This window comes from Ammospiza nelsoni, chromosome 19 (genome assembly GCF_027579445.1).
Source record: "Ammospiza nelsoni isolate bAmmNel1 chromosome 19, bAmmNel1.pri, whole genome shotgun sequence".
In the NCBI taxonomy this organism is placed as follows: Eukaryota; Metazoa; Chordata; class Aves; order Passeriformes; family Passerellidae; genus Ammospiza; species Ammospiza nelsoni.
In genome coordinates, this window is record NC_080651.1 from 6,505,804 (window position 1) to 6,532,209 (window position 26,406).

The window sequence follows — 26,406 nt, forward strand, 5'->3', positions numbered from 1 at the left end:
TGAGGGTTGGAAAAAAGTGTTCAAAGTGACCCAACAGTCTTTGGGATTATTTCTAGGTTTGTTTTTTCTTTCTTTCTTTTTTCTGCTTGGCCTATATTAAGCATGTGGAAGTGTGCTGTGCTTGCAGGAAGAGTGTGGTTCCACCTCACAGACCCCAGCAGGGTCCAGTCTGAGATGGCCAGAGGAAAAGGGATGATGGGCTTGTGTTTGGAGGAGCCCCTTTGGCCCAGCCACTCTCCTACAGAGAGAGGGAGGGAGAGAAAAGCAGGCAGCACATCATCAAAGGCCAGGAATACATGGTGTGAGATGAGCTGAGAGCTGTATTGCTGTCTGGAGGGGTGAGGACTTTGCAAATAATAATGTTTTCATTCATAATAATAAATGATTAAAGAATAATAAATAATCATTGCAAAACATTGAGCAACAACATAATGTTCATTTAGGCTGGTGGCTGCAGGACTCAGGCAGTGAGCAGCAGCAGCCTGGGGTGGGGAGGGCTCTTAGAAGTGTGTTTTCCTAAAAACCTCCCTCTCTGTGCCTGCATGGGGCTGATGCCTCCAGGAGCTTGCAGGGGACTGGGCTGATCTTGTGCTCACTCTGCCTTTGGGATATTTGCTGTGAGTGATGCAGAGCAGCTGGGGCTGGCAGGGGACAAGGCCACATCACCCGGGGGAAATGGGGCGCTTTGTCCTTCCCAGCAGCCAATGCTCCTGCCAAGGAATAGATAATCCCCTGTTTTTTCTTAAAAAGCTGTTGGCTGAGGCAGTAGTGTTAAATTTGCTTCTCCTGAAGGACTTTGTTAGGCTGGAGCATCTTGTAGAGGAGACAGGCAGCCTGTCTCAGAGGGAAGCTGAAGGCTTTGGCTTTCTGAGCAGATATGGACAGAATGAGAGCGAGAGCACAGGAGCTCCGTGGCTGTGTGGGTGTTGTCTGGCACAGCTTGTCTTGATGCAAATGTGTTGGGTTTTCCACAGGCCAGGGCCGGCAGGCTCTGATCTGCGTCAGCTGCAGCTCGAGGAGGGCACGTGGCAGTGCATGCCAAGGTCTGCCTGTGTCTGCAGAGCCAGCCAGCTCCCCCAGAACGTGGCTGAGCTGGTCACAGCAGCAGTGTGCACAGGGCTGTGGAGGAGTGGGATGTGTAGGTCTGCCAGACTTTAACAGCATTGCCTGGGCACAGGGTAAAAAGCATTTGTCACTCCCAGACATGGACTGAGGATTTTCTGGGTGCTGGGTCCTGCTCACACCCCCACAGCAGCATCCCTTTGCTGTGCCAGCTTTGGTGGAGTGGGCAGGGATCAAGTGAAAACAGTAAACAGAGAAAGAAATTCCCAAATTTAATGTAATTATTGTGGAGGAAAATCCCACGCTCCTCCTCCCACCCAGCCTGCTGGTACCGTGACTCTCTGCATGTGCTTTACTCCTGCTTTGGATGCAGCTCCTGTGATTCCTTGTGAAGGCTGACCTAGGACAGAGGCTAGACAGAGCTAAAGAATAAAGTAGGGATTTATTGGAAGGTTTTAATGGATCCACCTTGGGCAGTACAAGACCCAGCCAGGACTACACCCCGGATGAACCCAAAATGGATGACTGTGACAGTGTTCACAGGGGTTCAGGGAAGAGACAAGGATCTGACTCCGTGTCTCAGAAGGCTTGATTTATTATTTTGTCATATATATTACATTGAAACTATACTAAAAGAATAAAAGAAAGGATTTGATCAGAAGGCTGGCTAAGAATAGAATAGCAAAGAATGATAACAAAGGTTTGTGGCTTGGGATCTGTGTCTGAGCCAGCTGGGCTGTGATTGGCCATTAATTAGAAACATCCAACATGGACCAATCACAGACCCACCTGTTGCTTTCTACAGCAGCAGATAATCAACGTTTACATTTTGTTCCTGAGGCCTCTCAGCTTCTCAGGAGGAAAAATCCTAAGGAAAGGATTTTCAAGAAAGATGTCTGCGACAGATGACTGGCCATGGGGTTAGTGTTAGGGTTGGGGTTATGCATTCTGGTCCATTTGCATGTTGGAGTTAATTGTCCAATTACAGCTTTAGCTGATGAAGTCCCATCCTTCTTGGTTTTCTCTCTCCAGCCCACAGTGTTTGTGCTCTTGAGCCTGAGATTTGGATCATTTGTCCTTGGTCCCCAGCTGGAGCAGGAATTGTTTTGTCTTTCTGCTCTGTGCACAGAGCTCACCATCCCCTCATATGAAGCCCAGACCCACACAATAAATCAACAGAGAATCTGAAAAATATAAAAGCTATAAAATCTAGAAGCTGAGGCAGCAGGAGCAGCATGTGTGAGCAGGCTGTGTGTCCCCTCAGGTGCAGAGGCCGTTCCCAGCCCCGCTCCCGCCATGACGGACGCTGCGCGCGATGCCGGCCCCAGGCAGGCGGCGCCGGCGCGGCCGGACAAGCCGGCTGCCGACTTCGGCTACGTGGGCATCGATGCCATCCTGGAGCAGCTGAGGAGGAAAGCCATGAAACAGGGCTTCGAGTTCAACATCATGGTTGTGGGTGAGTTGTTCCCCCTGTGCTGTCATTGTGCCACCACAATGTTTGTCCCCTTTGGAGCCTCCTCAGGAGCAGCGCTGGGGGCTCTGCCTTGGCAGTCAGCAAACCTTGCTCTCAAGGAGCTAGCCTGGGGTCAGCTGGGGTTAAAGCTGTCTATGTGATGTGGTCCTCATCCTCCTGCATCTTGGGGTGCATTGTCCATAGCACATCGCAGAGGAAGCACCTCGAGGGGCTTTCGGAGGAAGGAGCCTCGTCAGGGCTCACAAGAGCTCCCTGGACAGCTCTCCTGGAAGTCCTGCCCTGGTTTGAGCTGTCAGAGGCAGATTTAAGGGCTCAAGGGGCTGCACTGCTGCTGCTATTCCAGAACCCTCATCCCTGCTGGTACCTCCAGCAATTTGGGTAAAATTCCTGTCTGGGATTTTTTTTTTTTTGTATTCAGGCAGCCCTGCTACAAGTACCAGGGAAGAAATGCCAAAAGCAGTGATTTACTGATGGAAATAAAGAGCAGCAGGAGGGGTTTGCATAGCTCTGTCATTTGGCTTCTTTGGGGACCTGCATGGTGTCCCAGGGAGTGTCCACATGCAAGGAGGGAGGGCTGGAGGGTTGTGTGCCCAAATCCTGCTGCCCACAAGCTCCTGCTTGTTAGCTCTCCTGGGCTAATGACACTGGCTGCATCACTGCTGCTCTGGCTGCAGCTTCAGGGTCTGTGCTCCTGCAGCTCCCAAACCCCCAAAACCAGGGATGGCACAGCCACTGACCTGCAAAATGCTGGAGATCTGGGCAGGCACTGTGGGATACCAGCCAAGGGAAAAAGGGAAAAGAAATGAGGCTTTTCTGCTCTTTTCCAGCTTTTAATATCTGACCTGGTGCTATGGAGCCCTTGTGTGAGCTTGTGCTCCCTGGGGCTGGGCTGGTTAGGTGGCAGCTCTCCCTGCCTGTGTCTGCCAGGGGAGCTGCAGGGGGATGAGGGGAGTAAATCCCAGGCAGTGACCATGGTGTGGTGATGGGGCCTTACCATCCCTTGTCCTCTTGGGAGGAGCTGTGTAAGGCTGCAGGTGTGATGGACATCCTGGAGGTCTGCCTGGGGTTGTGGAGGGGTCTGATCCAGAGTTTTTGCTAATTCTGTTAAAGATTTCAGCAAGCTCTGTGGGTGCTCAGCCTTTCCCTTGTGATACTTTCATTCCCTCTGCAGGGAAGGTTCCCTGGGCTGGGTAATCACAGCAAGGTTGGTCAGTGCATGACTGTCAGAACCCTGCATGCTGGGAATTTTAGACTTTCTGTGTTAAAAGGCACAGACCCTCAAAAGAGCACTACAATTGACCTGAGGCCGTGGAGAAAGCTTCCAAAAAACCAGAACCAGTTCTTGGGAGGTGTGTTAAGAAATACCTCTGCTGCAAACAGAGGAATCACTGCACTGGTCCTGGGAGCCTGAAAGAGAGATTACCTGTGCTGAGCTCCCATTTTCCTGCTGGAGGAGGCTCCCATCCCTCCAGGAGCAGGCTGTGCTGCCTCAGCATCTCAGCAGTGTGCTGTGCAGATGGGGAGGGATGTTCAGGAGCAGCTCTGCCTTGGCAGCACTGTGTGTGGTATGGAGGCCTGTGCTGCAGCGTGCCTGGAAAACATTGTTCTGCCCTTGGCAGGAGCTGGGCTGGCTGTTTACAGGCTGGGAATTCAGGGCAGCATAAACAAGTGGAGTTCTGGCCCTCCCAGAAGATGCAGGAAGAGCAGCACCTCGGGGCAGGGCAGCAGCCAGCCCTCATCCTGCTGTGCCTCCTAGGGATGGATTTAGCTCCATCACACCCATCCAGCCTAAACTGTGAGTCCTTGAGCTGGAATTGATCCAATCTCTGCTATACAGGAGGCAGTTGGGGACTGAGCATCACTGCCATTGTGGTCACTCCTCACTGTGTCCCTGTGATGGGGCTTTGTGAAAAGCCCACTGTAGCAAGGTCCCCATTCAAAAGGGTTTCACAATCCCAGCCAGAGCTGAGAGGGGGCTGCAGGCTGTGGTCAGCTTAGTCCCTTGTCCTCTGAAGTTGCAGAGATGAAGTGGAATGTCTGAACTTTTAAAAATCCCAACCCCAAAGCACAAATTTTGCATTCAGTTTTCTGTGCAAAGCAGCTGGAAGGAGAGCAGAGGTGGCCAGGCTCAGCTGTGATTTTCCCACTGGATTCCAGTTGTGGGAAAGGCAATGGGCTGCACACCAGGGCTGATGGAAGGGAGCTCTGCCCTGTGCTCAGCTGCCTGTGTCACAGCCTTAGGGTCCCCAGCTGCACCCCAGTGTGGCTCAGTGAGGTCACCCTGTGCCTGTGGTGCCAATGGGGCATCACATCCTGGCTGCTGGTGGCTCTCACTGCTGGTCCCTTTCCAGCAGTGCAGCTGCAGCTGCTTGGACAGACACAAAGAGACCCACTCTGGCAGTGTGTCACCCTGATTTCACCTGTCCCCAGTGTGTCACCCTGATTTCACCTGTCCCCAGTGTGTCACTTCCCCTCTTTCCCTCTCCCATTTAATGGTGAGCAGTGGTGCAGTGAGAGCTCTGTTTTGGCTCTGCATGCCCAGCTCCAGGCCTGTTAGTGCTTTGCCCTGTGGTTTTAGGCAGCAGAGGACTGGGAGCACTTCCCCCAGCCTGGGCCATGTGTTTCTTACTGCCCAGCAGTGACAGTGACAGTCAAAGGGAGTTTTTATGTGCTGGATTGCAGCCATTGGTGATGTTGCAAACTCAGCTGTAAAATTGCTGTTTGATCAGGGAGTGAGGTGATGCCAGGAGGTGATGCTGGTTGGTCCTACCATTGACTTTGGCAGCCTGGATGGTCCAAGACCCTGAAGGATGTGGGTGAAACCCTTGCTGACTCTGCTCAGGGACACTCTGTGGGACAAGGGACATGCTGGTGACAATGCCATGATAGTAGGCTGTAACATCTTGGCAGAATGGGGCCATTGGGTCCCCGTGGTGTGTGCAAGATCTCTGCAGTGTTTGCAGGGGGCCCTGGCTTTTGAGGAGTTAATTTTTTTCTGCTCCCTGGGTTTTGAAGAGTTAATTCTGTTTTCTGCACTCTGGAAAAATTGTTCTCCAAGCTCATGGGACAGCTTTTCCTGGAGAGTCAGGAGCTGCTGCTGTCCTTTCCACACAGGTCAGCGTCAGCTCTGGGATATAAAGCATGAAAATGCTTTTCTAAAAGCTGTTTTTCTAAAGTTGTGGAATTTCATGTGCTTCTTGGGCTGTTGTTTGTGGGATTCAGAGAAGCTCCTGGCATGGACCTGTGTCTGTGCAGCCAGCTGGGTGATTGCAGCACAGTCTGTCAGGGAAGCAGCAGCAGATGCAGCAGGCCTGAGGTTTGCAGGATTGTTGCTGCTCTTAGTCCTGTCCAGATAAAGGCTTGCCAAGCTGCTCCACAGCCCTCCCTGTGGAACTGGGCAGAGCAGACTGCAGGAGAGTAAAGGCACACTTGAGATGGTTTTCCTGGGGTTCTCTGGTCCCCGTGCCCTGCTCAGCATCACCACAGCCTTTCAAACATCCCCAGCACTGTCTGCCTGTCCTTGGGGTTGCTGGGGTTTTGCCTGGATGCAGGGAACCAGCTCTTGGTTTGCTGCTTTGGAGCCAGGAAGGGGCTTTGCTACCTGCAGCATCCTCCTGGCTGGGCTGGCCTGGAGCTCCTTGGCCTGGGGGAGCTGCAGGGGAGCAGCTGCTCCTCATCCCTCCCTCCTTCCCTCCATCCCATCTGGTGCAGGGTGGGTCTGTCAGCAGCCCCATCCCCTGGCCCCTGCCAGAGCAGGGAGTGCTGACTCTGGGTTATCCTGCTCTCTTCCAGGTCAGAGTGGCTTGGGGAAATCCACGTTAATCAACACTCTCTTCAAATCCAAGATCAGCCGGAAATCTGTACAGCCAACTGCTGAGGAGAGGATCCCCAAGACCATTGAAATCAAATCCATCACTCATGGTGAGGCCCTGCAGGTCCCACCTGCTGCTTTGGCTTTAGGTCCTGCTCTGCCTTGTGTCTCTGGGGATTCACAGAGTTTTGAACCTCCATAAACCTCCACTCTTATCTTTCTAAATGGGGTTTTGCCATCCATAGATGCTTGCAGGGCTGAGAAAACATCTGGTTTTTATTTATTCATCAGCACTGAGTTAATTGTGTTGGAAGGGGCTGTGGCAGTGGCATTTCAGGGTGGATATGGGGCTGGATCCCTTTGGATGGCTGATTTGTGCCTCTGAGGAGCTGTGAAGGTGCATTTCTCCCCTGGGAGCAAGCTCCAGCCCTGCACTGATTTTGGGAGGGTGGGTTTGGCCAGAGAACCCATCAGCACTGCCCTCACACAGCAGCTTTGCTCTCTTGCAGAGATTGAGGAGAAGGGAGTGCGCATGAAGCTGACGGTCATCGACACGCCGGGCTTTGGGGACCACATCAACAACGAGAACTGGTGAGCTGCCCCTCTGCCCTGGGTCAGGGGGAGGCCAGGGGACCCCCAGCACCCCCTGAGCCCGTGCCCAGGGCTGGAGCCTGGTGCTGTGCCCCCCTGCTCCGTGGGCAGCAGGAGGGAGGTTGTTGTGGTGGCAGAGCAGTGCCATGCTCCCCGTGAGAGCCACAAACATCCTGCTGTTCCAGGCATGAGACAACCTTTGTTTGTGCCTGGGAGCAGCTGTGTGCCAGCAGGGCCAGTCCCCAGACCCTGCTCATGTGGCTCTGGAGGCTGAACTCTGCCTGGCATCCCTGGCACAGTGTCTGGCTCTGACCTTGTCCCCACCACCAGCTGGGCTGGGCTTGTGGGCTTTGATTCTGCTCTTGCTCCTGTGGTGTGGCCCCCTGCAAGGAGCCAGGGCTGTGCTGCTCCACAGCCAGGTCTAGGAGGAGAGAAGGGAGCAAGTTTTAGGCACTTGCTTGTCTAAAGCAGCCAGTAAATCCCCTCCTGCAGCAGTGTGTGGAGCTGCTAAGGAGTGAACACCTGAGGTTTGTGATTTAAGAGGTGCTGAACATCCCAGAGTGAGTGGTCCAGGTCCCTCACACCACCCTGTGTTGCCCTCTCTCTGCAGCTGGCAGCCCATCATGAAGTTCATCAATGACCAGTATGAGAAGTACCTGCAGGAGGAGATCAACATCAACAGGAAGAAGCAGATCCCTGACACGAGGGTGCACTGCTGTATTTATTTCATCCCAGCCACGGGCCACTCGTACGTACCCTGCTGTCCCTGCTCCCCTCAGCCCTCAGGGCACTTCTGCCCAGGATCCTCCCATGGGTTTTGGGGTTTGAGGAGCTCCAGGACAGCTTGAAGCCATCCTCAGGAGGCCTTGCAATAACACAGCAGAGCTGCTGTACCCCAGAGAAATGAGGTGTTTCCTCTTCTGAAGGGCCATGAAATCCTCTCTGAGCTCCTGGGAGCTGCTGCCTTTGCTCTGGTCACTTTGCTTGCTCAACCAAGGATGGAACCAGGTCTCAAATTGGATGGAGAGGCTACTTTTGCAAGCAGAACATTAATTTTTTTTTTCTTTGTAAAGGGAGAAGCCAGTTTTCCTTGTGCTTCCAAGGCAGTGAACACCCTCACCCCATAAGGGTATTTTCTAGGTTGTTTGACTAGTCTGCAAGAGGGATGCTGTTTATTCAGCCCAGAGTTCTCCTGGCTCTGGCACTTCTCAAGTGACAACATCAAAAGGCCCAGATCTTGCTCTATTTTTTTTTCCCTTTTCTATTTTCTTTTTTTCCCCCCTCCTAGGCACACAGCCCACCCTGAAAATCTGGGGCACTTAAAATGTCTTGAAAAATGTGACTTAAAGTATCACAACAGAAAACGAGACCTAAGTTTCCTTTTGATTTGTGTCAATTCCTTCCACTTCTGGCTCTGTCTGCATTGGGGATGTTTTTGGGTCTGTTTTCAAAAGTAAACTTAAGCCTCCAGCACTGCATTAATGTCAGCCTTTTCCACTTCCCCATGTGGAGATTTATTCCAATAGAAAAGACTTTGTTTTGCTTCTGTCAGTGGGTAGACCAAAAATGCATCCTTCACTGGAATAAAATGCCTGCATGGGCCAGAAATGCCCCTCTTGTGTAACTGATCAGGAGCAGAGGGGCTGATGAAACATTTATGGTTGAATACAATAAAACAGAGAAGATTTCAAAGGGAAAAGACATTTTTAGGCCAGTCTAACATGTTGGTCCCACTAATCTCAGCCCAGATCTGCAGCCCCTGCCTCGGCAGGTCTGACTTGCAGCTTTAGCTGTGCTCCAGCGTTTCCTCACCCCTCTGGCTGTTTAACTCTTAAAGAGCAGGTCTGATGCTCAGAGGGGGGGTGTGCTGGGTGCCTGGCAGTGCAGGCAGGGATGTGGAGCCCCACTCTGTGTCCCCTGGTGGAGCCTCTCCAGCCGCGCTCTGGTTTCTCTCACCCGCCGGCCAACAGCAATTGTGTGGATTTTCAGCTGCCTTTTTTCCTTCTCTCCAGTGAACATGTGTTTCCAATATCTGAGTGAGCCCAGCAGTTGGGGGCTGTTGTTGCTGAGCCCTGTGCTGATCCTCTTTCCCTGCAGGCTGAGAGCCTGGCTGGGGCTGTCCCCACTGTCACTGGCTCACCCGTCCCCTCCTGCCACCTGAGGGACAAACCCCACTGGGATGGGAAATTTTGCTTCTCTGAGAGCTCAAGCAGGAATTGGGGTTCCTCTCTGCTCTCTTGTGAAGTCCAAATTATGTTTTTCATCATTGTGGACAGGCTTTCCCCAGCAAAGGGTGATGTGGCCTCCTCTCCTGCAGGGTGGAGCTGCTGTGACAGTGCTGTAGCAGAGGATCCTGTGGGGGAGCCTTGTCCTGGGGTTGTCACACACAGCTGGGTGCAGGTTTGTGCCCTGGCTGAGGCAGCAGGTCCATGGTCACTTGCAGCAGGGTATGGGAAGGGCATCGAGGTCCTTGGCATGGCTGGGAATGGCACAGAACTCCCTGTGCAGCTGGGTGAAGCCTGCCAGGGCACTGGGTGAGAGCTTGCTTTTTGCTAGATAAAAAGGAGTGAGAGATAAAAAAAAAAAAAACAACAAAGTTGGTGCAGAGATCTGGAGGCAGGAGCAGAGGATTGCTTGGCTCAGTTTCAGTCTGGCCCTCACATCCATGCAGCTCCAGGGTTAATCAGCAGAGAAGTTTCTGCTGCATGAGGGAGCTCACAAGGGAGCTCAGGACAGGCTTTGCAGCCCATGCAGTTCACACACAGCCTGTAACACTCCCATGTACCCATGAAGGCTGAGGATGGTGCTGCCGGGGGCTTCCAGCTGCAGCTGCACAGGCTGGGCCCTGCCAGCCAATAAATATCCCTGCTGTGACCCCTGCAAAGCTCAGTTCAGCTCAGGAGTGGCTCTGGAACTCTGCCTGGCCCCATCAGCACCTCTGTCAGGGCTGGTGGCTCAGGAACTGCCACCCACTCCCTCTTTCCCCTCTGGCTGCCCCTCTCAGGTGCCCAGCAGCTCCCTGGAGCAGGTGATTGGGCTGGGCAGCTGCTGGGTCCTCACTGGTGTTTGCTTAACACACAGCTCAAATTCCTGCTGTTAGTTTGGTCTGGGGCGCAACCAAAAGGAAATAACTTCACAGCTCACTGTGGATTTTGATTCCTGTAACAGCATTTCAGGGGAAGCAGCAGGAATGAGCCTGTGCTTAGATCCTGTCTGTGCACAGTGGCAGAAATAAAAATGTGTGTCCTGGGCACCACAGTGTGTGCCCAGCCCTGGCAAGGTGTGCCCAGCTCACAGCCTCCTCCAAGCCCACAGCAGGAGGAACAACCAGCACCTGGAGTGGTTTGAGCCCATGCTGCACTGTCAGAGCATCAGGGGGTGGGTGGGATGGTTGGGATGGACAGAGACCAGAGATCTCTGCAGCCAGGACTGGAACTTGGGGTTCATTGCAAAGGGCCTGGGTGCAGGGCCCTGCTGGGAGCTGCCAAACACAGCTCAGAGCAGGAATGAGAGAAGAGAGGGGGAGAGTAAAAAAGGTAAGAGAGTGAAAGGCAAGAGAGTGAGGTTCCCATTACAATACCATAAATCTTCTTCTGTGTTGAATATTCTGATTCTCACTAACCAATCTAGTACAATATACAAATCCTATAGCATTTACATACAGCCTATAAGAATCACTACATCACCATACTGTGTTACATTTTAAACCCTAAAAACTCCTCTTTGGGCCCCTTCTGCCAAGCTGGCAGGGTCTGCTCTGACCCTTGGGCCTGTCTGCAAGCAGAGGGTGTTGTTCCATCAAAAGGGGATCACCTTCAGCTGGCCACACCATTGTTTGCCAGTTGTTCAGTAACTAAGGTATCTCAAAGCTTGCTTTCATTTCAGTCTCACTTATAGTTTCTATGTTCTCAAAATCTTTTGCCAGGCAATCATATTGATAAGGCTTCCTGTTTCATCTTCCCCAACACTGCACCTCCTGCTCCAGCCCACCCACTGCCCTTTGAGCTCCTCCACCCCTCCCAGCAAAGCCCAAAATGTGTTTGTTGTAAGTTAATAATATCAGAGACCATTTGGAGAAGGGGAAGAAAACAGATTTGGGGTTTTTTTTTTTGAGCCTTCTGTTCTCTTCTGTGATGTGCTTGGAGCAAACAGCACTTGTCACCACCTTAATCCATGGTGTCTTCACATGAATGTGATGTGTAGCTGCAGGCAGGCATTGTTCTTGGTGAAAAGCTTCACTTCCTTTTACATAATTAAAGTTTTGGGGAGCTACCTACCTAGCAGGAGTTGATAGGATATCTAGAAACTTGCAGAAAACCCTAAAAACAGAGTTTTGGGAGCAGAAAGTTTTGTCAGAGGTGCCTGGGTGCAGATGGACAAGGTCACTGTGCCTGGGGGATGCTGCTGGACACAGCAGGGGTGTGGGCAGGCACTGTGGCATCCTCAGCATCCTCCAGATGTGTGAGGGATCTGAGGGATGGAACTGAGCCTTTAACATGTAGATTTTGCTGAAAACTCTAATGTCTGCCTGATTGTGGATTCATGCTCTGTATGCATCTTGGTCTTTAAAGGAAAAGCTGATGAAAGAGGCAGGAACACAGGCTCAGTGGGGAAGAAGCTTTTAGAGGAGAAAAATTGTTTGGAAAATAGCAAAGAGAGAGGAGGGGAAAGAATTCTGCTGGGGAAGGAGCATTGCTGCATTACTTCCTTGGAGGTCTGGGAAATACATTATGCAGAGCTCCAAACAATGTTTGCCAGCAGCAAGTCAGCTTAGATGTGTCCATGGGGGGTTCCTTGTGGGTTTTTCTATTCCTTTTTCCCTTTAATAGCCAAAATCTCTCTTTGCTGGGGCCCAGGGTGATCTGTGACCCTGTGTTTGTGTTAGGACCTCGTTTGTCCCTGTGCTAATGATGTGCTCAGGGCTGTGTGTGTTGGTGTGTGAGGACAGAATCCACCTGGCTCCATCCCTGGGAGAGGGGATGACCAGGGCAGGGTTCAGCTGGGTCACCACTGCTGGCTGCTCTGGGGCACCCCTGAGCTGCTGTTTTCAGTCAGCTGGAGCTGAGTGGGTCTCAGGGGCTGAATGGAGCCAGGCAGAGGTGTCCCTGTGGGATGGGGACACTGCCTGGTGGCTGCTGAGGGGCAGGATCAGTCCCTTCCCCTCTGCACTCCTGTGCCTGGGTCTGCAGGGGTCTCTGAGCCCTTTGTGGGCCACAGGGAGACCATGGAGGGGTTTGGCAGTGGGTGATCTCTTGGCCCTTCAGTGAGGGCTCATTTCAAAGGTGATCCTTGACCCTGGGGCCTCCAGGTTTCCTTTTCAAGGCAGCACCTACTCAACTGTGCTGCATGTCCCCATCTCCTTCAGAGCCACCAAGGGAGACCTGCAGCACCTGGAGGTGTCCCAAGGAGAGTTTTCTCCTGGTCTGGGACCCCCAGCAGTTCAAACACCTTCAGGGGATGATGGCCAGGTGCCCTCATTGCTGTCTGCAGCCTTGATGTGGAAGTGGAGCTGTCAGCAGGGAGGGATTTCCCAAGGCACTGATCACTGGGGTTATGCAATCCCTGCAGCTTTCCTCTGAGACTTTTGTTGTAGAGATTTTCTGACATTTCTGCCCTCTGGAACAAGCAGCATCTCTTCTGTGAGCCCCTGGAGAATGTCCAGAACTTTTTTTAATCCCAGCTGATGAATGTGAGAGGCACTCCCAGCTTGTGCATAACCACAGACTTTAGGGTTTGCTTAAAGTAAACCCTTTCTTACAACCTTTCTGTATGACCCTTTGAAAGAAATCTAGAGACCAATATGAATCACAGATTGTTGTGTGACATTGATGGAGAACTTAAAGGCTCCCTACATCAAAATCCTGTGCAGGCATATGATAAAACTTCAGCATCGTTTTCTGGATAAAAAAATATATATCTGGATATATCACTTTGAACAACATAAATATTTTGCAAAATATTAATTTACATTTTATTGTTTTTGTACCACCAGTGTAACAGGTGCTTCCAAATACTCAGGGAGCAAATGATGAGGCAGATATTAATTGAGATATGTAGAAATACTCTCAGTAAGTTGTCCCAAGCAACTGGTGCTCAACACAGGGGGAATGTGAGCAGGGATGGTCTCACCTGTGGCCATTTCCACATTGTGCTGTCCCTGGATGGTTGATGACAGCTTGGACAGAGCTGGAGCAGGTTAGGGTTTGATTTGCAGTGCCCTGCTCTCATCCCAGCCCCACCAAGGACACCAGGAGCTGTGGGCAAGTTCCTGCAGTCCTCTGTGGCCCTGCAGAGATAAAAGCCCTCTGCCACTTCACGGGGCTTTGTGAGGGCTCACAGCCGATAGCGGCAGCTTTGAAAGGGAAATGTTTAAAGTGCTTTCAAACCCTCTTTACTCGTCCTATCTGAAAGGAAACGATTCCCTCTCTGTCTGCTCTTTGAATGCCTCTCCCTGCCAGGGGATTGCAGCAGCAAATCCCCCTTTTCCTGCCGTTTTCCAGAAGTGCAAATCCCCTTTTTCCTGCTGTTTTCAAATCCCTTTTTTCCTGCTGTTTTCCAGGCTGCGGCCGCTGGACATCGAGTTCATGAAGCGCCTGAGCAAAGTGGTCAACATCGTGCCGGTGATCGCCAAAGCCGACACGCTGACGCTGGAGGAGAGGGACTACTTCAAACAGCGGGTAAGGGGCTGCTGCCCCTTCCCTGGGCTCCCCTCTGGGCTGGCCCATCCCCTGGTGCCCCTTGCCCCCCTCGTGGCTCTCCTGGCAGGGCTGTGCAGGCAGGGCCTGGCCCCGAGCCCAGCGCATTCCTCCGGCTGCAGCTCGGAGCGATCCCGCGTGGCCGCAGGGTAGGCCTGCTCTCCAAGCACTTCCTTGTGTTTCTCTTGGATCTTTGTCAGTGCAGGATAAGTTTGGAGCTGTAGGCTTGCTTCTCCTGCCTCCTTTGTTGTTGTTGTTGTTGTTATTTTCAGGCTGGTTTCTGTTATTTTGGGAGGTTGATGCACGTAGGGGCTGGAAAAGCCTCCCTGTGCAGTGTCGTGCACTGATACAGGGACCAGTAAAAACGTGTGGGTTTGCTGAGCTCAGCTGGGTGAGGTGAGGAGGGAAGCAAGGTATGAAATTCCCGTGGTTGGCTCTCTGAATCCACAGTAAGGCATGGGCTGTGCTCTCAGAGGTGGAGGTGGTCCATTTGGGGGTTTGGTAAGAGATTGTAAATCTGTTTCTGTGGGTGGTGGATGTGGCTGCAGGTGTGAGGGCCTCAGCATTCCCTGCACAAGTAAAAACCACCAAGCTCCTTGATCCATGAGTCTGACCTGGGAGAAGTAAAGGGAAAGAGAATCTTGCCAAAAGGGTGGGTTTAGGGGCCACTCCTCTGGTTATGGACAGCTTAGCCAGGGGTGGTTCCATGCCCCCTTGCAGGAGAGGGTGAGCTGCACCTTCCCACACCAGTGGGAGCCTCTCCTTCCCAGTTCTTAATGAGCAGCATCAGACACTGAAATACCCAGTCTGGTTTTGGGGGCAGTTCCAAACTCTCCAAGCAATTTCCTTGGTTAGAGGCTGCCAGGGAATGGAGCTGAGGGGTGGCCCAGGCTGGGCTCCCTTGGCTTGTCAGGCTGTTTGCACAGAGCTCTGCAAGGGGCAGGTGAGGGGACACAGAGGGGTGAGTCCATGGTGCCACATCTGCTCTCTGGGGTGGCTTCTGCAGGCTGCTGGCTCCATTCAGAGGTCACCAGTGCACACATCCCTGTGTCTGTAGGTGACTGGCTGGCTCTGGCACTACAAAGTCAGTCTGGGACCTCAGATGTCACCTGGGCACCCTTGGCTGCTGATACCATGAGGACAGTGCCTGGCTCTGCTGCTCTGCACTGGCTCAGCACAGGACGAGCTCACCCTCTCTCTGATTGCTTCCTGATTATAACCAGACCTCCCAAATCCTTTCAGATGGAGGGAGAGCATGTCACCACATGGTGTGTTTGCTCCCAGCAGATGAGAGGACAGGAAATCAGGCCAGCTGGGCACAGGCTGGGACCTTTTCCACTCATTCATTCCAGTGTGCTTCCAAAAGCAGAGCCCTGTGTGCCTCTGGGGTGTAGCCTGGTTCAGTGAGGTGGTAGATTTTGGGTTTGGAGATGTGAAGCCCCAGCCTGGCTGCAGGTTGGTGCCAGTGCTGTGCTGAGGGAGTGGAATGTGCTCCCTGGAGTTGGCTTTGTTGGGTTGTTGCCCTAAACTCAGTGTGGGGGTTTGGTGAGGGTGGGAGGCTTGGCTGGGGGCATCCCCTGGGCTGGATCCTCTCCTCTGCCAGCCTGCACTGTAGGACTGGGGTGGAGCTATTGCCATAGGAAGTGGTGGGAGCTGCTGCCAGCCTGGGTTGGGGTTTGCAGCATTGTAGGAGAAGGTTGATCCTTCAAACTCCCTGTGAGCTGAGCCTCCACCCAGGAATCAGATTCCAGCATCTCTTGGCCTTGCACAGAGGCAAAGTTCTTAGAGTCTGCCCTTCCAAGCTGTGTCCTTGTCCCTCCAGATCAAGTTCCATTTCCAAGGAGTGTAAACAAACAGCAGAGAGCAGCTTTTCACCTTTGTGTTACAAGCCTGGCAGCTGTTCCCCTTTGCTTAGGCAGCTTGGCTTGTCTTGTTTGTCTTTTCCAATCCCCAAACAACATCCAGCATGTAACTTCATCTCCCTCTCTGCCTGAGCCGTGTCTTTGGCACCAGGTTCTTGCAGAGGTTGGAGGGCAGGCTCTTGGTGGGTGTGTGGCACAAATCTCTGTCCCCAAAGGGGGCTGTGTTTAGGATGGAGAGGGAGATGCTGCTGCTGGGACTGGTGGGCATCACTCAGAGACCCTTTTGGGAGCATCTCCTGTGCCTGCCTGTCCTTCACCCATGCCTGTGCTCTTCCCTCCTAGATAATGGCTGATCTCCTGGCCAATGGCATCGATGTGTACCCCCAGAAGGAGTTTGATGAGGACTCTGAAGATCGGCTGGTGAACGAGAAATTCCGGGTCAGTGCCTGGGACAGACCTGCAGCTCCAGGCTGGCCATGACCTGGGGTTCCCTTCCCAAAGGCTCTGTTGTGTTCCCAAAGCTGCTGTGCCCTGTCCATGGGGTCTGCCCTGCAGCAGGGATCCTGCCAGAGCTCAGGGCAGGGGTGAAGGAGGGTGGGGAAGGTGTCCTGTCCATGCTCCATCCCCATCTCCACCCTGCCAGGTGTGTCACAGACATCTTTTATGAAAAATCCTTTCCTTAGGATTTTTCCTCCTGAGAAGCTGAGAGGCCTCAGGAACAAAATATAAACAATGATTATCTGCTGCTGTGGAATGCAACAGGTAGATTTTTGATTGGCCCATGTTGGATGTTTCTAATTAATGGCCAATCACAGTCAGCTGGCTCAGACAGAGAGTCTGAGACAGCTGCTTTTGTTATCATTCCTTCCTATGCTGTTCTTAGCCAGCCTTCTGATGAAATCCTTTCAGTATAGTTTTAGTATAATATATATCATAAAATAATAAATCAATCCTTCTGAAACATGGAGTCAGATCCTCATCTCTTCCCTCAACCTCAGACCCCTGTGAACACTGCCACACCAGGTGCCCTCACAGAGGGTCCATGGCCCCTTCCCCTGCCCCAGGCTCAGGGAGCAGAGGTGCCTGCCCATCCCTGGCAAGGGCAGCAGCCTTCCCAGCACTGGGATGGAATTTCACCTCTAGGCTGCCTGCTGATAGCAATTCCACACTGCAGAAATCAGCCAGCAATTTTTTGGCACATTAAAGTGGATTAGACAAATGTGTGGAAGAAAAATAGCTTTTAGGGACTCTGAAGTTCAAAGACACCAACTTGGATCAGGAAATGAGTTGGCCACAGGTTGCTGGGGGCAATTCCCAGGGAGGTTTTGGGATACCTTTGCTCAGCTGTACCTGGTGCCTGCCAATGGGGGACTGGACTAGGCTGGGTTTGGGCTGGTTTTAGGCTGGGCACATGTGCAGGAGATGCTGGTACCCAGTCCTGGGCTGCCTGTGGGCCCTGGCAGACAGCACTGCTCAGGAACATCAGGGGCAAACCAGCTCATCCCATGAAACCCCCCTGGAAACAGGAGGATGTAGGACTTTGCTCACTGGTTTGGTTTCCTGAGCAGTTCTCAGAAGAAATCACAGCCTTGTTTTTCTCTTTGCACAGGAAATGATCCCATTTGCAGTGGTGGGCAGTGACCAGGAGTACCAGGTGAATGGAAGAAGAATCCTTGGGAGGAAGACCAAGTGGGGCACCATTGAAGGTACCTGAGCCCACCTCCCTGCCCTAATAAAGTCCAAAACCAGCAGTAGAAATTGAAATGGATGTGCTGCTTCCCTGTCCCTCCAAAAAAGGATAATTTTCCTCATGTTTGAGGACTGGAAACATCTTGGCCATTGCTCCTGTGCTGGATTCCTGGGCCTTTGTGTGCCTTGGGGGGCTGCTGAGTGCTGGAGGGGACATTCCTGGGGGTCTCATGGCCTGCCTTGTGCTTCTTGCACAGCTCATTGCCTGATGGCAGGATTTGAGGGCACACCAGTGACATCCCCATGTCTCAAGCCCCTGCTAGAACCTTCCCCTGGCATCTGTACCCTCCACCATGCCTTTGGTTGGTGCCCTTGTGGGATCTCTTCCCTCTTCTATCTCCCATCTCCATCTCCCTTTTTTCTCCCCCATTTTACAATCATGGTTTAAAGGCTAGATGAAAGCTCCTGGCTCCAGCACATCCACACATTTCCCTGTTGCTGGTTTCTGGCAGCCAGCTGGCTCATCTCCAGTGCCACCCCTCTCATCTTCCTCCCCTTCACTTCACAGGTTCCTCTCATTTACAAGTCTTTTTAATAGGAATCCTGTGTTGAGGGATGGTTTAACAGAGCTGCCAGGAAAATCAGTGTATTTTGAAGCTCTGCTGCCCTCTTGTGCTGTATCCCTGAACATTCTGAGTTCAATGGGATTCATTAAACCCTCACCTTCCCCTTGTGAAGGCATCTGCCTTCTGCACAGGGAGACCCCCAGGACACAGCCATGGCCACAGGCAGCCTTTGCAGAGTAGTTGTGGTTGTGTTTTGCCATTTCTGCCTGATGTTTAATAGTTAGACTCAATGATCTTAGAGGTCTTCTCCAGCATAAAGGATTCTGCTATTCTATGTACAGGATTTTTGGGATAAAAAAACCAATTAAAAAGGCATTCTTCCTCTAAATTGAGTAAAATTAGAGGTAAAATAGCAGCTGTCAGGCTAGTTGTGGTGGAGCAACACCCCTTGATTTTTCCCTATTGCAAGCACTCCTCCTCCTGCCAGCAGAGGCCCTTGGCAGCAGGAGTTCCTGCCCTTGCACAGCCCTCACAGTGTGCCTGGGGTTCTGCAGGATGCTCATGGCTGAGCTACAGATGAAACTTCAGTGGAGAGCTCACCACAGCCCTCCCCCTGTCTTGTCTGGGGTTCTGGGGCTGTGCTGGGGGTGCTGCTGGGAGCTCCTCGTTGGTGGGACCCTGGGAAGGGCTGTGGGTGCTGTCAGACCTCACCAGGGCTGAGCTTTCCAGCAGCAAAGAGGACTCCTGAGTCCTGCACTTGTACCCTGGAGTTTCAGAGCCCACCTGAGCCCCCCACACCCTAGGGAAGCCCCCAGGTGCTGCTGCCCCAGGTGCTGCCATGGGGGCTCACCGATGGTTTCTGTCTCTCTTGCCAGTGGAGAACACAACACACTGTGAGTTCGCCTACCTGCGGGACCTCCTCATCAGGTCAGTGCCCTGTCCCCAGAGCCTTTGGTCACCAGGTGGCATCCAGGGAAAGGGGACAGCCCAGCACAGCTTGAGGCAGCTGCTGCTTTGCTCTGCTGCTCCCTCCCTCCACCCGTTCACCCTCCATCCCTGCCTTCCCTCCCGGCCCACTGCAAGGGGTGGCCCCACTCCTTGGGGGCTGAGTGCAGGGGGAGAGGGGCAGTGGAGGGGTCAGGACACACTCCAGGATTGCTGGCAGTGTGGCTCCAGCTTGCCTGCAAGCAGCTTCTGGCCTTAGTGGTTCCTCACCAGTGCCAGATCTCACCCCCAGTTCAGAGGCATCACCCTTCACTGGGGTGTCACTGTGGGGTCTGGGTGAGGCTGGTCCCTCCTGAAAGAAGTGTCCCTGCTGTGGGGGAGAGGGAGGCTGAGCCCCCTGGGCCTGCTAGAGAGGGGACATTGGGCTCCTCCCCAGTGTGGCTGCAAAGCCAACTCTGCACAGGTGATCTGCTGCTGGCAGAGTTGTGTGGGGCTACAAAACCTCAGCCCAGGTCTAGCAGGGTGGGGATCTCCCTGGGTGGGTGTTGTGCAGCCACAGGTCTGTGTCCCCAGGCACAAATGAAGGCTTCAGCTCCTGCTGCCCAATAATGCTGCCAATGATTGCCTTTACTTCCCTCCTGTGCCCTAAAGGAGGGAATTAACCTGCATTAACCAGCAAGGCAGGAGGGGACATTGGGCCTGGGGGTGTTTGGGGTGACATGGGCTGGTGTGATTGCTCCATCTCCCTTCCCTGCAGGACACACATGCAGAACATCAAGGATATTACCAGCAACATCCACTTTGAAGCCTACAGGGTGAAGAGGCTGAACGAGGGCCAGAGCTCTCTGTCCAACGGCGTGGCTGACAAGGAGCTGGTGGCCAACGAAATGTAACCGTCCCTCGCCGCAGCCAGGACCTCGCTCGCTCACGCTCGCTCTTTCTCCCCTCTCCCCCCTTTATTTTTATATAAATCCTCTGCCACTGTCCCTCTTGCCCTGCTCCCTGACCCCCTGCCATGTAAACTGACCAAATAACCAGACGTGGAGCGGGGTGGCCGCTCTCCCCCTGCTTTGTGCCATGAGTTTTGTGCTCAGCCCCCGGAGCGGCGTCCCTGGCCCGGGGTCCGTCCCTCTGTGCAGGCTGGGCTCTCACTTGCCCCCAGCTGTGGCCCCACAGCCACACCAGGGGAGCAGATCTGTGGGGCCAGCAGGGCTGGGGCGCCCTGGGAGCCTTTGCAGCCCCTCCTCTCCGTCCATGGAAGGCGAGGGCTCCTCCAGGTGGATGTAGCCTTTGGAAGCGAGGTACGGTGGTATGAAGAGAGCAAGCCAGTGCCATCCTTGCCTCCTGCAGCCCTCTGGGAGCCACCAGCCCCCAAACCAGCCCCTGTACCCTGTCTACATGCAATAAACTGGGAGTGTTGAGGTGTCACCTCGCCTGTCACCACCCCTGGCCAGGCAGAGCGCCCTGCTTTGGGAGAAGTGCCTTTTAGACTGTGACCTTGCAATAGCGTGGGAGAGGGGAGGGAGGCTCTGCCTTGTCTGTCTCTGCAGCCTGCACAAGGCTGTGAACCTCCACAGAGACTCTCATTCCCTCTCCCTCGGGCCAGAGCTGTGGCTGATGTCCTGGGAACACTTGTGTATTTATTTGTCACTCAGTTGGGTGGGTCCTTGTCCTCTGAAGGCTGTGAGTGTGTTTGTCCTGAGGGGGCTGAGCGTAGAACTTTGTCTCTGCAAAGCAGTGCTGGGAGACAGAGGGTTGTCCTGTGTGACCCTTGTGATTCTGGGGCTTTTCCCTACATCAGAGGAGGCTCTTGGGTAGCTGTAAATTCCTTTTCATTTCCTGGGTCCCCTGTGTGTCCAGGGAAGATGCTCCTGTTGTGCTGGTCCTTGTGCAGGGGTTCTGTGCATGTGCTGACCGAGCCCTGCAGCTGTGGGGGGAGCTGGGGGGTGTTTGTGGGTGCTGCTCCCCCTGCTCTGCCCCCAGACCCTTCTCTTTCTGTGTAAATCAGACCCTGCAAGCATTAGGTAGCACTGTGACACAGGAGCAGGGTTTCCTGGAGCAAAGCTCTGCAGTCCTGCCCCTCTCCCCAGCTCCCCTTTGCCTTTCTGGTGTCCACCAGTCTCTAAGGGAAAAAAAACTTCCTGCAAATCACCCATTTTGGGGGCACACACTGAAGTGGCAGCGTGTCCCATGCTCTAGCACTGGAAGGCACCTGCAGAGCCCACGGGGGACAGAGCCTGGCTCAGCACAGGAGGAGGGAGGAGGTTGCTCTCCCCTTGCTGGGGCTCCCCACACACCCCCCCAGCAGCCAAAGGGGGGTGAATTGTGAGAATCCCTTCTCCCCTTCACTCACATCCCCCCTCCACAGCAGCCCCACAGAGCTGTTGGGGAACAGCAACTCTCTACTTGCTGACTTGCTATATTTTAGCAAAAAACAACAACAAATGTATTAACTGAAAAAAAAAATATATTTCAAGTGTTAAAAAAAGACTGAAAGGGGAGGAAAAAACCTCTTGTGTGAGGCACTTCTGCAAATGCCATCTTAAACTTTTTTTTCCTCTAGTTGGTATCTCAAGCTGGGCCAAGCAAGACGCCGCTTTCTCCTTTGTAACCTGACTTTTTTTTTTTTTTTTGAAGGAAAAAAAAAAAGAAAATAATACAATAAAAAACCCCTTCATCCAGATCTATTAAAAATGGCCTTTTGGGGGCTATAAGCATTATGAAAATTTAGTCCATTTTTGTATAAATAATAGTGTTTATTATGTATTTCCCAAAATAAATGTTTCGAATGCAAATAGAAGGAGGCTTGTTTGGAAATGTCTGTTCCCAGCCTTGGTGTAATCATTGCTGTAGGGTTGAGGGTGATGGGAGAGTTCAGCCCCAAAACTGTCCTATTTAGGGTGGAAGAGAATTCCTTGACACCAGCAGGGGGGTTATTTACAGACGGGGCTGCTGTGGAACGTGCCTTGAGCTGGTTTATTTTCCAGCATCAGTCTCATTACATGATTATGACAATGGGAAGATGGCAGCAGCTCACATCCCAGCCAGCAGACCAAGAACTCAATGTTACAACTCACTTTATAAGCTTTTTGACCAATCACACAAAGCAAAAGCACATTGGCAGTAGTTCTATCCAGTCACCATAAGCACAGGTACCTTTGGTTAAACAATGCTTGCTTATTTCAAATACAATACCTGCTTGTAAGCCTTAAAACACGACACACAGAGCTCCATTATTAAGCTTTAACCTTCCTAATATTTTGCTAGATAAACTTTCTGCAGCTTAGAGAGCTATTCAGACAAGTGTTAATACACAGGCCATTGTTCTATTTGCCCTTGCTTTTTCTACAGTTTAAATAATTTTTCTGCTGACCAATCTCATGGCTGCTGCTTTAGTTCTGCTTACAGTTCTGCTGTATCTGAGGCCTGCCTTTTGCAGCTTTCCCAAAACCCTCTGATTTTCCCTCTAATTTTGTGGATTCCCACATTCCTGACCTCCTTGACTCATCCCATTTCAGATTCCTGCCCCAGGTACTCTCCAAACTGCTGGAGCTGATGGATGGAGCTTTGGGATGGAGCCAGCCCAATCCTGAGAGAGGCAGGTGGATCCCATCCCTGTGCTTCCATGGTGGAGCTTGGTATTTTTATGGAGAAGTGTGTTTCCCCTAGTTCAGGGGCAGGCAGGAGCTCAAATTTCACACCAATGTGGCTTTGGCTCCACAGGCAGGTGGTCTTCAAACCCTTCATGGCTGCAGGCTTGGCCTTGGGATGCCCTTGGAAGTGAAGATTTGCCATCCTGAAAACCACATTTGTCCCTGATGTCACAGATGGGACACTGTCCCCTCTGGTTTAATCTCTGTCTCATGTGTTTATTGTATTTTTCCCCCTGAGTAGCTGAACTCAGAGGTCACCTGGAGCTTTAAGTGACCCTGTTTAGGCTGGAGCAAGTGACTTCAGAGCTCCTTTCCAGCCTCAGCCCCTCTGGGATTGTGTGGCTGTGGGAGGATGAACACAAACCCAGCAGGGCGGCACTCAGGTCATGTTCCTGAGGGGCTCTAGAGCGCAGGACAGCCTTTTGTACATTTTAACTCTGCTTTTCTGCTGTTATCTGGGTTTTGGTGCAGTGAATTGTCTCATCTCACGTGGCATCAGTGATGGGACCCCTTTGCCCCAGTGCCAAACCCATCCCCATCAATACCCTCCCATTTCCTGAGCTGTTCTGTGCTTGCCTCACCCCAAATCCTCACCCCCACAGCTCACAAAGGATTCCAGGGTGAGAAGCAGCAAAATCAAAATGTTCTCACTGCTGTAAGCAGAGCAAGACCCAGAACAAAAGCTCCTAGGGATGGAGGAGGGAAAATCAACGTTGTAGTAACTACAAACACAGGCCTTGCTTGGGCTTTGCTCCTGGAGGAACCTACAGCAGTTTTTCCCTATATTGTGGTTTTTCTTGTGCTGGGATTTGGGGTTTTTTTTGCTGTTTTCCTCATTGTTGGTGTGTGAGCATGTGAGGGAGATGGGACGGAGGATGCTCAGATGCTGGAATCCGAGTGTGTCCATGGAGGGACAGAGGATGCTCCAGGGCAGTGACAGTGTTCACAGGGATCCGAGGATGAGGGAAGAGACAAGGATCTGACTCCATGTTTCAGAAGGCTGATTTATTATTTTATTATATATATTATATTAAAACTATACTAAAAGAATAAAAGAAAGGATTTCATCAGAAGGCTGGCTAAGAATAGAAAAGGAAAGAATGATAACGAAGGCTTGTGTCTTAGACAGAGTCTGATCCAGCTGACTGTGATTGGCCATTAATTAGAAACAACCACATGAGACCAATCACAGATACACCTGTTGCATTCCACAGCAGCAGATGATCAATGTTTACACTTTGTTCCTGAGGCCTCCCAGCTTCTCAGGAGGAAAAATCCTAAGGAAAGGACTTTTCATAAAAGATGTGTGCGACACAGGGCTTCCCAGGCAGATTCTGGAATCTGAGTGTGTCCATGGAGGGGGACAGACGATGCTCCAGGGCTCTCCAGGAAGATGCTGTCCTGGTGACAGGTTGAGAAATGGCTTGTGGATGGAGAAAGGGGAAATCAGGCAAAATCCCCCAGCTCAGCAGTAAGGGCAGCTTTTGTTTAGGCCAGAGGAGGAGCTCAAGGGGTCGGAGGTCCCTTCATGGGAATGGTGCAGGGAATGGCTTCCAGATGTTGGGAAGCTCCAGAGAGGTGGGCTTGGCCAAGGGAGAGCAACAACACCAGATGCTCTGATGGAACAGGGGCTTGTGTGCTGCTGTGGGAAAAATCCCAGCTGGGGGAAGGGCTGGCCATTGCAAAATTCCCCCCAAATCCCCAGAGTGTCCCAGGAGTGACCTGGGAGGGGCTGGGTGGGGATGGTTTGGGCAGAGGAAAGCAAGGCAAGGAGCTGCCCCCCCTGCCCACACCCTCCAAGGGAAATGTGCCTCAGGATGGCAGCAAGGACCTTGCACTAATGGCTTACTGAGTGGCCTCACTTGAGCAAATGAGGGAAATGAAGATGAGTGAGAGTTTAATTACCGAGCTGAGCAGCTTTCCGCAGCAAGCATGGGCCCTGCTTGCCTTGCTGGCCCTGGCAGGGAGAGGGGTCCCCCAGCACAGCTGGGCTCTGGGGGTGCCTGGCAGCCCTGCAGGAGGGGGCTGCAGGGCCATGCAGGGCTGGAGATGGGTCAGGTTCCAAAGAGCTTCTCCATCCAAAGAGGAGGACTATAAATAATAAGAATAAAAGGGAGTATAAATAATTAAAGCAGCTCATAGCGAGCAGTTCCCGAAACGTCTGCCTGATTTAAAAACTAATTACTTGGAGGGTAATCACCACCAGAAGTGCACATATTTACCCACAATGCTGCTCTTCCCTCCTTTTCCTTTCTCTCCCTTCTCCTGATTGCTTTCCCAGGCTCTGGCACAGACTTATCACTCACCCACAGTGCACAGTAAATGGGCTTGTACTCGTCCATCTCCCTGATTAATTGAAGCACTGGAGACCTGCTCAGGGAGGAATAAATCCTCTCAGGGTGGGAGGCCAGATGCTGGCAGGAGGGGAAGGTGAGCTGTGAGGTACCTGCAGAGCCCAGAGGAGCGCCAAAAGGTGAATTTGTGCTGCCAAAACCAGGGCACCAGTGGGCACAAGGAGCCCCAGGGGGATGGGGCATCCCCTGCTTGTAGGATTGATGGGGTAGCACGGTCAGGATGGACAGAGATGAAAGATCTCTGCAGCCAGGTCTGGAACTTGGGGTTCATTGCAAAGGGCCTGGGTGCAGGGCCCTGCTGGGAGCTGCCAAACACAGCTCAGGGCAGGCTGAGAGAAGAGAGGGGGAGAGAGGATGAGGGGGTGAGAGAGTGAAAGGCAAGAGCTAAGAGACAAGAGGTAAGACAATGAAGTTTCTGTTACAATACAATAAATCTTCCTCTGTGTTGAATATTCTGATTTTCACTAACCAATCTAGCACAACATACAAATTCTATAGCATTTACATACAGCCTATAAGAATCACTACATTACCATACTGTGTTACATTTTAAACCTTAAAAACTCCTCTTTGGGCCCCTTCTGCCAAGCTGTAGGGTCTGCTCTGACCCTTGGAGCTGTCTGCAAGCAGAGGGTGTTGTTCCATCAAAAGGGGATCACCTTCAGCTGGCCACACCATTGTTTTCCAGTTGTTCAGTAACTGAGGTATCTCAAAGCTTGCTTTCATTTCAATCTCACTTGTAGTTTCTATGTTCTCAAAATCTTTTGCCAGACAATCATATTGATAAGGCTTCCCTGTTTCATCTTCCCCAACACCTGCTCAGTGTGAGCTGCTGCTCTGCTGGGCCATCCCTCACACCCTGGGGTGTGCAGCAAACCCTGAATTCCCGGGTGTGGGATCTGTCCTCTGGGACACATCTGCCTTTGATGTGCTCGCTGGGCTGCAGCAGGCACAGGCAGGGCTGCAGAGCTCCAGCTTTAGTTACAGAGAAGCTGCTGCACTGCAGCTGAAAGCTTGGGGGGGCTTGATCATCCTCATTGTGGCTTGTCCCTGCCACAGTGAGGATTTGTCCCTGTACCCCCAGATCCTCCCTCACACAAGGTCCCAACCCTTTTCTCACAAACCCTTTTCTTCCATGCCCACAGCAAACTCAATTTTGTGCCTCTTTCACGCAGTTTAGTTTATATTTATTTGCCTGAGCTTCTCTCTGGACCTTCACAAATTAATAAATAATTCTCACCATCAGCCTGATTTAGGAGCAGCACTGCACAGAGCTGCTTCATTTAGGAAAACAGAATCATTTACTCCTAACTTATGGGATTCAGGAGACTTCCACCTGCAGCCCATGATATTTTCTCATTAACATTACCTAGCTAAGCTAAAAACTGCAATTTCATAAGTCATACTTCCTTCAAAGTCACATTACCAGCTTCCCAGGGACTCCAAAAGTTTACTGGAGCTTAAAGACATTTCCAATAAGAAAACCATTTGTATAGGTCATTTCTTGCAATGAATTCTAGCACTAGAGACTGGTTAAATATACTCCTTACATGCAATAACTTCCTGGAAGTATAGGGAAAAAGTGCTTTTCCACAATTAATAATAGAAATCATTGTTAGGGAAACCTGGGTGACTGGAATATAAAATATCATGAGAAATAGCATAGCAGAAATGTGCCAAATCTCCCCTTCTTATTACAACTGA

General features: G+C 52.0%; 1 protein-coding gene across 7 annotated transcripts in view; it reads left to right on the forward strand.

Moving 5' to 3' along the window:
- The window catches only part of SEPTIN9 (septin 9), a 156,338-nt gene extending 134,843 nt beyond the window's left edge, over window positions 1–21,495 (forward strand). For all 7 annotated transcript variants that reach the window (XM_059485693.1, XM_059485697.1, XM_059485696.1 and 4 more), the window contains 9 exons: window positions 2,327–2,518; window positions 6,329–6,457; window positions 6,857–6,938; window positions 7,549–7,686; window positions 13,498–13,615; window positions 15,838–15,933; window positions 17,105–17,201; window positions 18,626–18,677; window positions 19,453–21,495. In XM_059485693.1, the coding sequence (XP_059341676.1) occupies window positions 2,327–2,518; window positions 6,329–6,457; window positions 6,857–6,938; window positions 7,549–7,686; window positions 13,498–13,615; window positions 15,838–15,933; window positions 17,105–17,201; window positions 18,626–18,677; window positions 19,453–19,588 (1,040 nt within the window). In that variant the 3' untranslated portion in view covers window positions 19,589–21,495. The remainder of the gene's footprint in view (window positions 1–2,326; window positions 2,519–6,328; window positions 6,458–6,856; window positions 6,939–7,548; window positions 7,687–13,497; window positions 13,616–15,837; window positions 15,934–17,104; window positions 17,202–18,625; window positions 18,678–19,452) is intronic.
- The last annotated feature ends 4,911 nt before the right edge of the window (window positions 21,496–26,406 follow it).